The 15,920-nt window shown below is 42.8% G+C and overlaps 1 protein-coding gene across 5 annotated transcripts in view; it reads right to left on the reverse strand.

Annotated features, from left to right (window-relative positions):
• The window catches only part of LOC133508137 (plasma membrane calcium-transporting ATPase 1-like), a 95,187-nt gene that overhangs the window by 26,945 nt on the left and 52,322 nt on the right, over positions 1 to 15,920 (reverse strand). For all 5 annotated transcript variants that reach the window (XM_061833928.1, XM_061833929.1, XM_061833926.1 and 2 more), the window contains 6 exons: positions 13,688 to 13,885; positions 12,215 to 12,472; positions 11,886 to 12,011; positions 10,582 to 10,707; positions 7,065 to 7,100; positions 988 to 1,161 (listed from right to left, as the gene is read on the reverse strand). In XM_061833928.1, coding sequence (XP_061689912.1) covers positions 988 to 1,161; positions 7,065 to 7,100; positions 10,582 to 10,707; positions 11,886 to 12,011; positions 12,215 to 12,472; positions 13,688 to 13,885 — 918 coding nt within the window. The remainder of the gene's footprint in view (positions 1 to 987; positions 1,162 to 7,064; positions 7,101 to 10,581; positions 10,708 to 11,885; positions 12,012 to 12,214; positions 12,473 to 13,687; positions 13,886 to 15,920) is intronic.

Here is a 15,920-nt window from a genome sequence, read left to right on the forward strand (position 1 = left end):
ATTTTCCACAATCTTTTAAGTTTTTAAACAAAATATACAAATTAAAGACGAAAAGAATGAGTCATTTTTTATTTTATTTTTTTTAAACTGAAAATATTTTCAAGATAACCCTATACTCAAATTTAAAAGACAAAAATACAAAGAATAAATTACAATTTTTCACAATTTTTTAAGTTTTTAAACAAAATATACAAATTAAAGATTAAATTGATGAGTAATTGAAAAAAAACTGAAAATATTTTTTAAGCTTAAGTGTAAAAGTACAAACAAAAATGATTTGTTCCAGTCAATCGTAGGATTTTTTTCACGTGAATTCTCTTTAAATTATAAAAAAAAGTCATATAATGTAGTTATTATTTCATTAGATTTTTACTCAGGTTAAAAATACAAAGCGTAAATTGAAATTTTCCATAATCCGTTAAGTTTTAAAACAAAACATACTAATTATATCTTAAATGGATGAGTAATTAAAAAAAATGTTTTTAACTGAAAATATTTTTTAAGCTTAAGTGTAAACAATGTACAAACAAAAATGATTTGTTCCATTCAACATAGGAATTTTTTTCACATGAATTTTCTTTAAAGTATAAAAAGATATATAATGTAGTTGTTAATATTTCCAATACTTGACATTATTTCATTCGATTTTTACTCGAATTTAAAATACAAAAACACAAAAAGAGTAAATTGAAATTTTCCACAATCTGTTAAGTTTTTAAACAAAACATATAAATTAGAACTTAAATGGATGAGTAATTAAAAAAAAAAAATTAACTGAAAATACGTTTTACGCTTAAGTGTAAAAGTATCAAAAAAATGATTTGTTCCATTCAATCATATGATTTTTTTTTTTTTAAACAATAACAAAAGAAAAACTATTTCACCTTTACTACCCCCCCTACCCACCGTAGCGTTTCGCCAAGGCGTCGTAAATTTATGAAAGCAGTTAACCCAGACGCCCCCCCCACCCCAACCCAAGCGGCTCACCGGCTTTCCCGATCTGCACGGCCAGCCTGGTCAACTTCCCCTGCAGCACCGACTTCTCCTTCTTGGGCACGACCACCTTCTTGACCGGCTTGACCTCCTCCTTCTCCTCCGACTCGGCCGCCTCCTCGCTCTTCAGCGGCTGGATCTCCAACGCTACGCCGTCCTGGGTCTTGGCTGGCGTATTTAGGAAAAATTAAAAAAAAAAAAAAAAAAAAAAAAAAAGGGGAGATGGGGGGGTACACGGAGGAGGAAGGAGGGCACGGATGAACGTGTGCACGAATGGCGGAGGAAGAGGAGGAAGGGTTGAGGACGAAGGGCAGAGAGGCAGAGAAAAGGTTAGCGGGGGTAACGAAAGGGGGGAAGTTTGTTTTTTTTGTTGTTTTTGCAAGAAGGAAGCACCCCGGCGTGGCGACCCCGTGACCTTTTTCATCTTTCAGGCCACAGAGTCGTTTTCATCGTGCCAACAATCCACAGTCTCTTGTGTATCTTGGACACACACACACACACACACACACCAGATTGAGATGAAGAGCATCGGAGCATCGGTACACGCGCTTAACTTCACATTCGCAAGTGTGCAGTGACAGAACAGATTTGCACCCGGGAGCTCTGCCGCGTCGATTTTCACGCAGCCCACATTTTGTTCAGCCCCCGAAGCCACTTTTGCCGAAGAACGTCAAAATTTGGTGCTCGAGTTTATCATTGGGAGAGCCACAAAAAAAAAAAAAAAAAAGACCAAAAAAGGCACAGGGCAGCTGACACCACTTGTAGGTCTCTTTTCCATCCATCTAATTTTCTTTTGACAGAGTCCCTGATGGTGTAGTGGTACACACACGCCTGCCTTTGGTGAGGGCAGCACGGGATCGATTCCCGCTCAGTGATGGTGTCGATATCTGCCCAGTGACAGACTGGCGACCAGTTTAGGGTGTAGTCTGCCTTTCGCCCGAAGCTACCCGGATTAGGCTCCAGCTTTCCTGCGACCCTTGTGAGGATAACCGGCTTGGATAATCACATGACATGACTCTTGTTTGAAAACAAAATCCTGTCTTAAAATCCCACCAACCCTGACTTGTGAGTATAAGCGGCTTAGATAACAACATGACATTTTCTTTTGCCGCTTATCCTCGCGAAAGTCGCGGGGAGTGCCGGAGCCTATCCCAGCTGTCAACGGGCAGGAGGCGGGGTAAACCCTGAACTGGTCGCCAGCCAATCGCAGGGCACAGCCGCACTCACAATCACACCTACGGGCAATTTGGAGTGTCCAATTAATGTTGCATGTTTTTTGGGATGAGGGAGGAAACCGGAGTGCCCGGAGAAAACCCACGCAGGAACGGGGAGAACATGCAAACTCCACACAAGCGGGGCCGGGATCGAACCCGGGTCCTCAGAACTGTGAGGCCTACGCTTTACCTGCTGATATACCGCGCCGCCTGTAGGCCACATTAAAATAATAAAAAAAAAAAAATTAAATGCAGCCTTTTTTATTTGATAGGCATGTCTATCTTGAGCAGGCGCACAAAAAAAGTTATGAGCAAAAGTCCATTTTAGGATTCGGGTTCTGGGTAACCTCTGATCCTTTGAGCCACAGGAAAGGTGGGCGTTTTCGGATTACCGCAAATTTCTCATGTCAAGAGTAGCAGCAGCCCTTGTTCGTGGCGCATTGTTGATCGGCCAAACTTTAGCCCACAATGCTACTTCTAAAAGGATTATTATTATTATTTTTTTTTTTTTTTTTAATAATCTATTCTCAGTCCACTACCGCCTTCTTTCTTTGGTAAAGTCTTTCTCCTTTCTTCCACTTCTGACATCAAAACACAATTATCGGGGGACGCTATCTCCGTTTCTTCAAATCAATCAATACACGTCACCTGTTTCAGAAACAAAGAATACTACATACATGCATTTGCTGAGGGAAAAACAAAAAAATAAAAATTGCAAATATTCAAGTATTTAGCCCCAGAAAATCTTTTCGTGGGTTTCAATTAGGGTGAAAAGGGCCATGCTGGAGGCAAAATATGTAATTTGGTATCAACAGTCTATTTTTGGTCCTTTGGGAAGTTCCATTAGATGTACATGAACACAGCTTAAAGGGTTTAAAAGAGTTGACAGCGTTAATTGGCGTGAGGATTATGACCATAAAAGTTTGTGAGCGCCTGCATTATTACAACTAAAATAAATAAATAAAAATATATATATTTTTTTAAAAGTCTCTCTGGCTCATGTGAGCACTCGCGAGTCAGAAGGTCTTGAGTAGACCCATAAAAATGTCTCGCAAGGTCCGCCATTTTGCATTGAAGCATCCATTCTAGGCCATTGTTCATTATTATTTGGAAAAATGTACACCTTGAAGCCACTTCAACTACCGTAATTTCCGGCCTAAAAGTCGCGAATTTTTTCCACGTGCTTTCAACCCCTGCTGCTTATGCGGTGATGCGGTTCATTTGTGCATTTGTTCATTTTTTCTAACGGCCACAAGGGGGCACTTGAGCGGAAAAGGTAAGAGTGAGACCGGTGGAATATATGTCCCGAGGAAGTGACTTTTACCAGAATGGTTTTTTTTTTTTTCATTTTATTTTACCAGCCCCCCGTTCGTGCTGCGCTAGCGTCAGCGCTGTGCTAGCATGTTGCTGCTGTGTTACTGCCGTGTCTCAGTGATTTTTACTGGTATATTTTTTTTAACCTGCCATGTTAGCGCCGCCCTAGCGTGTTGCTGCTGTGTTACTGCCGCGTCAGAGTGATTTAGGTATGTTTTTTTTTTAACCGGCTCTGCTTGTGCTGCGCTAGCGTTAGCGCTGTGTTAGCTTGTTGCTGCTGTGTTACTTCCGTATCTCAGTGATTTTTACCAGTTTTACTGGTATATTTTTTTCCAACCAGCTCTGTTAGCGCCGCACTAGCGTGTTGCTCCTGTGTTACTGCCGCGTCACAGTGATCTAGGTATGTTTTTTTTTTAACCGGCTCTGCTAGTGCTGCGCTAGCGCTGTGTTAGCTTGTTGCTGCTGTGTTACTTTCGTGTCTCAGTGATTTTTCCCAGTATGTTTTTTTTTCAACCGGCTCTGTTAGCGCCTCACTAGCATGTTGCTGCTATGTTACTGCCGCATCACAGTGATTTAGTTTTTTTTTTTTTTTACCGGCTCTGTTAGTACTGTGCTACCGTGTTGCCATTGTGTAGCTGCCGCGGCTATTTTATTTATTTATTTTAGCCGGCCCTGTTCGTGCTACAGTGTTGTTGCCAAGCTAAGCTAAGGCATTAAAACTTTGAAAACTCTTTCTGTGTAACGTCTTTCTTTGTAAATATCTCATGTTTCAACGTGGGTTTCAATGTGGGCAATTGCGGCTTTTACACAGGTACGGCTTGTGTATGTACCAAATGGTATTTCCTGTACAAATGTACTGGGTGAGGCTTATAATCGGGTGCGCTCTGTAGGCCGGAAATTATGGTAAACAACCTGAAATTTGTTAGACTTTTATCACAAGCAGACAAAAAAAATGTCAAAGACCTATGTCTGAAAAAACAAAAAAAGAAAAACAAAGGAAGTGGGCCAATGGAGTTGGTGGCGGCCATTTTGTCAAAGGTCCTTTTGTAATTGCTTCGTTTTGGTCATTGTTATTATTTTAAAAATGCAGGGCCCCCTCCCCCCCAAGCCAGTTTGAAATTTGGTAGACGCGTGACTCACGAGTAAGTGCGACGACCCGCCATCAAAGCGGAAAGTCAATTTTAATTCATTCTTGGCCGCTCGTCGCCGCGTTTCATTCACCGTGCTTTTTGCGACATTTTTTCCTTTGCGTTGGTCTTTTTTTAAAAGTTGCTTTCACTCTGGAGAGGGAAACGATTTCCACGTCAAAAACGTCAAAGTGCAGGTCGATTTAGGACCCGAGACAAAACAACCAATGGCAGAACTAGCAAAAGACAAACAGTAAAGCTAAATAACACCCCCATAAAACACCTCGAAACTTTAAACCTTTGGACTTTAGTACCTTTGATTGATTGATTTATTTATGACTGTTTTCATTGTTTTACCGAAGGCCATAAAGCAATGATAGACACGTTAGGCTTTTATGTTTTTTTTGGAGGGTGGGGGTCATAGTTTATGAATCAAAAACACAACGCATCACTGGAATGATGAAGCTGGATGGGTTGACTTTCAAACCAGAAACCACAACAAGGAAGCGGACCCGCCGGCCAATCACAGCACGACTGCACCATGGGATGTGTGTGTGTGTGTGTGCGCAGTGGTGAGTTCGGACAATCAAAATAAATAAATAAATAAATAAATAAACGACAGCAAGTCCACAGACAGACGACAAACTGAAAAAGGACCACCCGAAAAACCACAGCGATGCAGAACCACGACAGCTGGGTGGGAGGGACGGATGGCAGGAGGGGGAAGAAGAGAGGAAGAGGAGGACGAGAAGATGGAGGCCGGCAGCGCGAAAGGAAAAAGAGGAGGAAGACCACCACGACCAGACAACATCAAAGTCCTGAGCAACAACCTGCAAAGAACCAACAAAGAAGAAGAGGACGAGGAAGGGGTGGGGTGGGGGTGCGATTTGGGGGATGAAGACAAGGAGCTGCCATCTCGCTTTCAGGGTGAGAGTGGGGGGGTGGGGGGAGGGCCAAAAGGAAATCTTTAAAAAGCAAATTTCACATAGGGGACTGACATTTTTTTTTTTTTTTTGTAACATGAGAGTAGCTAAATTATTTTGTCAATTTCGTCAGCCAGACCGGCAAAGATTGCAAAGTTAACAACGTGCTATTCACCATCGTGGGGACTTTGGGGGGATGTTAGAGTAGATCAACTATCGAAAAATGATTTCTTGTCAAAATAGCGACATAACGTTAGCTACGGAGCGCAGCGCGAGGCCTCTCACAGTTCTCATACAACGTGAACATGAGTCCTCGCCTCGCGATATCCAGTCCTCGGGCACCTCCAACCGGCGTATCGAAGGATTCCTGGCAGATTTCGCGTCGATAACAGAGTCTGATATTGATACTGTCGCATCTATTGCTTTTATGAAGAGATATTAAAGGTCAAGTGTCATGAAATGGATGATTTTTGGTATATTAATGAAAAACCCACAGCCAATATGGTCCCATGTGTTTTTTTTTTCCCCACCACAAAACGTGATTTTGACGTATACAGCTTTTTGTAACTCCCGCCATGAAAATCCTTTCGAGGGATTTGTTTTCGAGAAGAAGCAGGAAGTGGCGTAAAAGACAGCAGCGCCCCCTAGTGGACTCGTTTGTTTCCATTAGTTTGACCTCCGGGAAGGTTAGTTCGTTGTTCCGTCGTGTTAGCCAAAACGCCGGCTCTACCTCCTCCTTATATGCCACCCCGGCGCAGAAAAATCAGCCACATCGGCTGAGGGGCCGCGTTCGTGTTCTCCTTTTCGAAAAGAGCTTCAGCGTTCGTCTCCCATAGTTGGGGTGCGCCGCGTGTTTTCATTTGCGAATGTCCGGCTGACGTCACGGACGGAGGACGCAGCCAATACGGCGACCACTCGGATATCGGAGAATGACACTTCTGCAACTTTGCGCCTGGATGACGCGCTCTCCGCTCACATTTATTTTTTCGTATAGACATTGAAGTGAACAATGTTATATGTATTTTTCATTACAATATCTATTTTAGAATGTTTATAGGGATGACACCAGGGCTTTAAGTTGGTTTATGCTTCCCAACCCTTTTTTTGCGGATTGTCATTTCATGCTTCAATTCAATGTATTGTGCCGCTCCTTTTAGTGTTCCCGCCTTGGCCACCAGGGGGCAGTAATGTACAAGACAGTCATACTGAGAAAAAAAAAAAGAACAGATTTCCACTGTGCTAACGAGGCAGCCATGTTGTTAGTGTAAAGCAGTGCACATCCGCGGCATGTTCGTCAAATGACAGCAAAAAAAGCGAGAGAGCAGCCCCCTTTGTTGACATAGAGAGAGATAGAGAGAAAGAGAAAGAGAGAGAGAGCCCTCCTGCCTCTGGATGGAGATGACGAGGGAAGAGGAAGCAGAGAGAAGAAGGAGAGGACGAGGAAAGGAAGGATGGCGGGACAGAGCGACAGGTGGATGAATGGAGGGGGTTACCTTTGTTGCGATTTTCGGGGGGTCCTTGTTTTTTACCTGTTCGGACAGAAAGAGAGGGCGGAATGCTGAGAAGATGGATCAAAAAGAATCAAACTGAAGGAGAACTTCAAACAGTGCGCGTGTCGTTGCCATTCTTGGCGGGAATGGACCAATCAGAGGCGCGAGAGAGAAAGAGGGAGAGCGAGAGAGAGAGAGAGAGAGAGAGAGAGAGAGAGAGAGAGAGAGAGAGAGAGAGAGAGCATTCGACCAATCACGGCTGAAGTCGTTTGATCAAATGTTCAATTCACTGTCGATCGGATTTCAAAAACGCATTTCTAACCATAACATTAATAACAGACTTTTATCATTACAATAGCCATATTTTTTTTTTCTTGGACAATAGCAGTGTAATTCAATTATATTATGTTAAGTTTAAAAGACTACAGTATATTTTTTAAACAAATACATTAGAAAGATTTATTGTTTGGAATTAAGTACAATTATGTTGTATGATGTTTTATTGGATTAGAATTTATTTTCATTGAAATTGTGACTAGCATTTTATTATATCTTACATTTTAACATAAAAAATCCATTTTTGCTATATTTTATTCATAGTTTTAATTTTTAGATTTTGATTATGATTTACTGAATAATTTATTGTATAATTAATTTCTTGTATATGTATAAATGGAAACAGGTTTCTTTTTTATATTCTAAACTTTCACCATGATTAACATTTTTAAAATAACTTGAAAATGTTTAATACATTTTCAAAAATGTAGACAAATGAAAAAGCATATAAAAAATAACACGTGTTAGCAAAAATATATTTAAATTAAATGTAATTTAGAAAATTTCAATTTAAATTGCTATACCGTTTCTAAGATTTAAATTTTTTGATGCACTTAATAATGTACTGTAAAATAAATATATTTAAAAATATATGTGAATAAATGAATGAAAAAGATTTTAAAAAAATAATTTTAAGTACAATACAAGCTTAGAAATGAATTTCTGTTATTCAGCCTCGGGGAATCTGATCTTGTGTGAAATTTGGTTTGGGTTTCCCCCCCCCCCACTTTTTTCTGAAATGCGTAAAAAGACTTGCGCTGACTTGGTCCATTCGCCCGCTTTTCCAAATGAACGCCCGGCAAACTCAAAGGAAACGAGCGGACAGAAAATCCAAAAAGAGCGAGAGAGCGTGATCAGCAGCAAATCATAAACACGACGAGAGCGCAGCCGCCGGCGAGGCAAGATCCCCCCCCCACCCCCCCCCCCTTTCCTTCTTATCAAATACGGGCAGCGGCGTGGCCATCCGTGGCAATGTAACGATTATTTCATTCATTCATTCAACAAGAACGCCACAATGATGACTGATGATTGCTCAACCTGACGAAAAGAAGTCACGTGTCAGGCTAATTACACACTAAAGGACTTTTTTTTGTTGTTGTTTTTCTTTTTTAAACTTATCTGGATTTACAATGCAGCTCGTATAATGCAATCTTAATCTATGATTGTCATTTTCAAATATCGTCCTGTTTTGGGGATGTGTATTTTTTGTTTTAATCCAGGTCAGCGATGAATTAAAAACAAGAACAACAGATTACTTGATTACGATTCGCAGGAGTTAGGGAGTGGGCCTCACCGCGAATATCGAAAATCCACAAATATTTAACGGCCGCTATAAGCGAATTGAACATTAAAAAAAATCTTACCCAAAAGTCTTGAATAATAATATAATTATACAGTGAAGAAAATAAGTATTTGAACACCCTGCTATGTTGCAAGTTCGCCCACTTAGAAATCATGCAGGGGTCTGAAATTTTCATGGTATGTTTTATTTAACAATTTATTTGTGTGTTACAGTTGCAAAGAAGTATTTGAACTCCTGTCTATATCAGCTAGAATTCTGACACGCAAAGACCTGTTAGGCCGCCTTTAAAAGTCCACCTCCACTGCATGTATCATCCTGAATCAGATGCACTTGTGTGAGGTTTTTAGCTGCAAAAAGACACCTGTCCACCCCGTACAATCAGTAAGATTCGAAATTTTTGGTCATAATTCTATTAACAGTGTTTCGAGGAAGACCAATGATGAGGTCCATCCCAAGAACACCGTCCCTACTGTGAAGCATGGGGGTGGTACCATCATGGGGTTGCTTTTCTGCGCATGGGACAGGACGACTGGACTGTATTAAGGAGAGGATGACCGCGGCCATGTATTGTGAGATTTTGGGGAACAATCTCTTTCCCTCAGTCAGAGCATCGAAGATGGGTCGTGGCTGGGTCTTTCAACATGACAATGACCCGAAACACACAGCCAGGAAAACCAAGGAGTGGCTCCGTCAGAAGCAGATCAAGGTTGTGGCGTGGCCTAGTCAGTCTCCAGACCTAAACCCAATAGAAAATCTTTGGAGGGAGCTGAAACTCCGTGTTTCTCAGCGACAGCCCAGAAACCAGTCTGATCTAGATAAGATCTGTGTGGAGGAGTGGGCCAAAATCCCTCCTGCAGTGTGTGCAAACCTGGTGAACAACAACAGCAAACGTTTGACCTCTGTAATTGCAAACAAAGGCTACTGGACTAAATATTAACATTGTTTTTCTCAGGTGTTCAAATACTTATTTAGAGCTGCATCACAAAAAAAATCATTAAAAAAAAAAAAAAAAAAAAAAAAAAACCATTGTGATTTCTGGATTTTTGTTTTTAGCTGATCTCTCTCATAGTGGAATTGCACCTGCGATGAAAATTTCAGACCCCTTCATGATTTCTAAGTGGGAGAACTTGCAACATAGCAGGGTGTTCAAATAATTATTTTCTTCACTGTACATGTTAACATAACACGTTGACCCGCGCAGCACCTCAGCGTAGCTTGTGAGTATCTTGGCACGCATACATTAAAAAAAGTTGCCGCGCAATGAACGGCGCAGAGCACGTCTCTTGTGATTGGCCCGTTTTAGTCACATGTTGTGATGACACACTAGCCATTCCTCCCGCCTTCTCAATTGATTTTTCCGCATAATGAAATGTATCGTGTGGTCATTTATGTCCAATTTTTTTTTCCACGGTCGTCGTTGATTTGTTCCTCATAACGGAAAAGGAAAGTCAAAACGGCCACCGCAAGTGAGCAAAATGCGCCGCGTCGTCCAAGCCAATAGCGGCAGTAGTGACACCTCTGACTTGGAGGGGAACTGCAGGGCATTTTCGAAACCGCTCACGTGGGTTGCGCTCGAGTAGGAATTCAAACCACGCGGGGTGGAGAGCTGCGGCGACGTCAGCGAGGTTTTAGATCCTATTTATTGTTTGACGCCTCTTCCATCGCACATTTACGTCATATTTCAAACGATCATTACACATTCGGTGCATATTGTAGCTCGGCGTACGTCGTAGCGAAGCATGTAGTGTAAATCCAGCCTATGAAGTCATAGCAAATAAATTGTGTCAAGTTGATTCGTTTGCTGACAAAAGTCCAAGAAACGATGACGTTGTGGGTTTTTTTCGCTGCTGCGCTTCATGTTCGTGTGCGTCTCGTGCGTACTTTTCTTGGCCTTCTTCTCCTCGTCGTTGTCGCTGGCGCCGAGCAGCGTGAAGATGATCCCCGTCTGGGAGTTCAGGCCCACGGCTGACACCACCATCCGGCCCGAGCCCTCCATCACGTGCGTCCCTGGGGGGGAGGAAAAATACATCTTTGGTATCGATATTTTAACATATCGCCAGACAGCTGCAACCCAAAATGTGCTCATTTAATTTGGCAACGTGAAGGTGGGAGAACAAAGACTTTTGGGAGAATCCTCTTGTGTGATAATCACCTACATAAAATTTGGCATATCTCCTTTCATTTCATTTTGTCTTGCTTTTTAGGGCACTCACCCTTCACCAATTAGCTGATGAGTTTCAATGGAAAATATCTACCCATGAGCTCCCGCGAGCCAAAATTGCAATTTCAATTTCTCCACGTCGACGTGGAAAAATGACAGCGAGGTTTCAAACAGCGTCACATCCCCAGGCTAGCATGCGCAGTGCTAACAGCAAAAAAAGCGTAGATGTAGATGTAGATGGATAATGATGAGAAATCTTCCTCCGAATATGAATGAGTGAGTACTGATACCAGGTATCGGTATCAGGTCGATACCGGCCCTGATAGTCTACCGCTAACTCATGAAAGCCGTCGATACCAGTCACTGATATTTGGGGCAAAAAATATATATACCGTAATTTCCGGCCAATCAGCCGCGACTTTTTTCCACATGCGTTCAACCCTGCGGTTTATGCGGTGATGTGGCTAATTTGTGCATTTTTTTCTTACAGTCACAAGGGGGCACTCAAGAGTGACACCGGTGGAATACATGTGGCGAGGAAGTAACTTTTACCAGTCCGGGCCTGTTAGCGCTGCGCTAGCACGTTACTGCCATGTCTCAGTGATTTTTACAGGTATGTTTTTTTTTATTTTTTTTCAAACCGGGAATTAGCGCTTTGTATTTGTCTTTGCTTTTCTCGTCCCTCTCGAAGCTTTATTGTGATCCACTCATCGAATCTGATACTCAATAAACTTCAATTGTAATACTAAGAGACCACAGAGGAAGCTTAGAAACTCGAAACTGCACCGTGACCCGGTAAAACTGTTCCAGCATAAAAGGGATACCGATCCTCCATTCTGCTTGACCTAACAGCCGAACAGGACAAAATCAAAATAAAACAAAAATGGATCCACAGACAGGTTGTCTTATATCAGCGTAAAATTCTACTTTTTGTTCTATGTATGTTGTCGCTCAACATGACTCGCCATTTTGAACCAAGCTTCAAATTGGATCAGTTTTCAGGTTGTTCCAGGTTGAAACTCACCCGACAGCAACATGGGATCTTTCTCCAGAGACTTTCGGACCTGATCGGACTCCCCGGTGAGGGAGCTCTCGTCGATTTTCAGGTCGTTGCCTTGAATCAGAATGCCGTCGGCGGGCAGCAGATCTCCTGCGGGTCCAAAAAGAACAACGCTGACCACATGCTAACGTGCTAGCCTGTAGCGAGACAGCAACCGGAACAAATAAAGAAAATGACAAAAGCAAAAAGCCTCTAAAGGAAACTTGGTCAGGATTTCACGTCTTCCCCTGTTGTCTGGTAACATTTCACCAAACGTGACTTTTATTGTCAAAGATTCGCAAATGTTTGCGTACCATATTTGATCTGGGCAATGTCCCCCACCACCATCTCGGCCACGGGGATCTGAATGACTTGTCCCTTGCGTATGACGGTGAACTTCTGCTCCTGCTCAATGCGACTCTGGAGGCCTCGGAACTGCTTCTCTTTGGACCAGTCGTTGAAGGCCGTCACCAGCACCACGATGATTACCGAGAACAAGATGGCCGCGCCCTCGATCCAACCCGCCTGCGCCTCGCCCTCGTCCTCCACGCCGCCCGACGCCTGGCCGCAAGCTGCAAAAGAGGCGCAGAAATACGTCAGGGAGCGCTGTGCCCCGAGTGAAAGAAAAAAAAAAAAAAAAAAAAAAAAAAACAATGCGGACATTCATAAAAAGACTTTGTATTCTAAATAAAATTACATTTTAAGTGTAGTAGTGATTGACTTCTCAGATGAATGAGTCAAACTGCCCCATCGCCCCGGCCTCCTCGGCTGTCTGGGGCAGCGGAGCCTCCTGCCCCAAGTTACGGCTGAAATAGTCTACTGATAAAATATTGACATAATCGTCTCATGTTTTACTTGGCAATAGTGATTTAATATATAATACTGATTGGTTATACTAATCTGCCGCACGTGACTCCTTTTCATAACTCTGTGGGGCAGTGATGTCACTGCCCCATGTTACCATGAGAACAGAATCACGATTTAAAATGTGCTAACATGACAGCAAAATGTTTATTTTGAAATGTAATCGTTCATAATACAGAGTAGGGAGTCAATTGAGTCCGGCTGATTCGCGTTTCTCGGCTTTGTGGGCCGGTGGAATCTCTGCCCCTAGTTAGCGCGGAATCAGAATACCGCTAAAATGTTATCAATAAAATTTAAACGTGAAAATAGCTTTTGCTTCGTGTAAAATACGGAAACATTTTTTTGCATCAGACTTTATGTCTGGCTGGCAACCCTCCCTGTTCTTTCTCGGGGGCGTGGGGCAGTGGAGCCTCTGCCCCAAGCTACCATGTAAATAGCATAGTGAAAAAATACTAAAAGTAAAAAAAAATAACATGTAAAAATGACTATTTATATCCAATACGATGTTGTCAACCTTGTCCGTGGCAGATTTTGAATTAAATGCTTAAATAGTATTTTTTGAAATTTGTGATAGTCCTTTTATACATAACACAGCGCAGGAGTGATTCAATTGCGAGATATGTGTTGTTGCCACTCCCCGTCTTTTCTCAGCTGGGTGGGGGCAACGGAGGGATCTGCCCCACGTTACCATAGAAACAACATATTGCCAAAATACTAACAAAAATTTATTTTGACTGTCTAGCCGTATCTTTCTGTCCTTTGTAGGGCAGCGGGGCCCTCTGCCCCTGATCAAATCCTATTCACGAGAACTGGGCTTTGGGTAGCAATGCTCATGAGTGATTAGACTTTGTTCTGGAACCAACGTGGTCCGATTTCAGTTTTGATGGAGGCCTCGGCCGAGGTTTCCACGCGGGCAAACGGACCTTCGCTGTCTCCGCCTTCCAGGTGGTAGAAGGAGAGGCCCAGTGAGATGATGGCAGCGATCTCCAGGATGATGAGCGTGACGTCTTGCAGCGCTTCCCACACCAGCTGCAGGAAGGTTTTGGGCTTCTTGGGCGGGATGAAGTTCTGCCCAAAAGCCGCGTGTCGCTTCTCCAGGTCCACGGGGTTCCCGGACAGACCTGCGGGAGACAAGTGCCGCTTTGTCACATATGTGGCAGTCTCAAGTCTTAACACATTTATAATCCCTTTAATTTTCCTTTTTTCCGATTTTAAGAAATACCGCGATTACAAAAGTCCCAGTTAATACATTCTATTAGCTTTATGAGCATTTTTTTTGTCATCAGTGCATAAAATTGATGAAAAACCCGGACAAAGTCCCTTTTGGTAATTTTTCCGGGTACTCCGGCTTGGGAAAGGAACGATATGCCAAACCTGCTAGCAAACAGTGGGCTACTACAGGAGGAAATACTTCTGATAAAATATAATTACATTTTATGTTAATCTACAGGGTTAATAACAAGCTATCTTGTAATGAACATTTGCAAAAAGCAACGACAGTAAACATCTACAATTGGTGAAATAAACACAGCAAAAATGCTTCCGAGGTAGCTAATTAGTTAGCTAGCATGTTAGTTAGCATTAGTTGCAGTGACTAAAATGCTAACAACAGAAATATTTCGCTTGACGGCAGTAATTTTAGATCGAATGCTGTGTAGTAGTCGTGCATCACACTTTGCAACTTTGTAGCTTCTCCTGGTCTCTTTCCAACTGTATGGGGCAGTAAGCCCTGTGCCCTAAGTTACCACTGAAAATGGCCTCTTGATTATTTTTTTAAAAATTGTTATCTTAAAGATTTTTAAATTTACTGTGGCAAAATTTAAGAAAGTTTCCACTAAACTTCAATCAAGTCAAGTCAGGATTCGTGTTCACCAAGTCATGAGTCAGTTCCAACAATTGTAGCAACTCATATTTCTTAAAATATAATTCATGGTAGCGTTAAATAAGAATGTCTTCTTGAAATGAATATTGGTAACCAGCAACGAGAGTTACCGTGTCCACAATTGATGAAATTGATGCTTTTGTGACTGAGGCTAACTAGCTTAGGAGCCAACTAGCATGGCTAAAATCAGCTCATTTCACATCTATTGTTCATTTTTAATCAATTCATTCAATGTTCTTAAAGTCCAGAAGTAGCCTTCTGAGAAGATAGTGTGTCTGTGGCTCTTCATTTTGACATTTTGATTTTATTCAGAAAATTGTACTGTTTATTTATTTCTGTTTACAATTGTAGCTGTAGAGTTGTTATCTACTGAAACATCCATCCATTTTCTTCGCCGCTTCTCCTCACGAGGGTTGCGGGGAGTGCTGGAGCCTATCCAAGCTGTCAACAGGCAGGAGGTGGGGTAAACCCTGAACTGGTCGCCGGCCAATCTCAGGGCACATCGAGACAAACAGCAGCACTCACAATCACATCTAGGGGCAATTTTCGAGTGTCTAATTATTGTTGCATGTTTTTTGAGATGTGGGAGGAAACTGGAGTGCCCGGAGGAAACCCACACAGGCACGAGGAGAATGTGCAAACTCCACACAGGCGGCTCCGGGATTGAACCCGGGACCTCAGAAATGCGAGGCCTTTACCAACTGATCCACCGTGTCGCCCTTCTACTGAAACATTTTGAAATATGTATCTTTAGAAGTATCATTCTAATACCTTGATATTTTTGCTCATGTTTACCACACGGTCCAAATGCGTTAGCGCGCTGTCCTGAGTCCTAAAATTGCCGACTTACGTTTGACTGGAGCCTCCCCTGTGGTACGCCTCCCACAGAAATGCAATCTGGTGCCCATGTTGACCAGCGCCAAGCTGGCGCGCACCCACTAGCACTAGCGCCATCTTCCACCGCCCCCAACCCCCCGGCACGCAGCTCGCTGGATGATACTCAAAGCACCCGTCAGACAACAGCTCAGCCCGGCCGAGGGGGCGCTGCCCTCGGGCCAGACGAGCTAACGTCTCGGGACGACATAACGCGAGACGAGGGCTGACGCGACAGAGCGGAACGTAGGCGAGGGCGAGACGAGGCGGGACGGAGACTGAGAGTGTGCGCCGTGTTGCGCTGACTGATCCATATCACCAATCAAACGGGGGCAGGCAGTGACATGACCGCAACCACAATGGAAGGGAAGAATTTACGTAAAGCATGGTGGAAACATTCA

This window comes from Syngnathoides biaculeatus, chromosome 10 (assembly GCF_019802595.1).
Source record: "Syngnathoides biaculeatus isolate LvHL_M chromosome 10, ASM1980259v1, whole genome shotgun sequence".
In the NCBI taxonomy this organism is placed as follows: domain Eukaryota; kingdom Metazoa; phylum Chordata; class Actinopteri; order Syngnathiformes; family Syngnathidae; genus Syngnathoides; species Syngnathoides biaculeatus.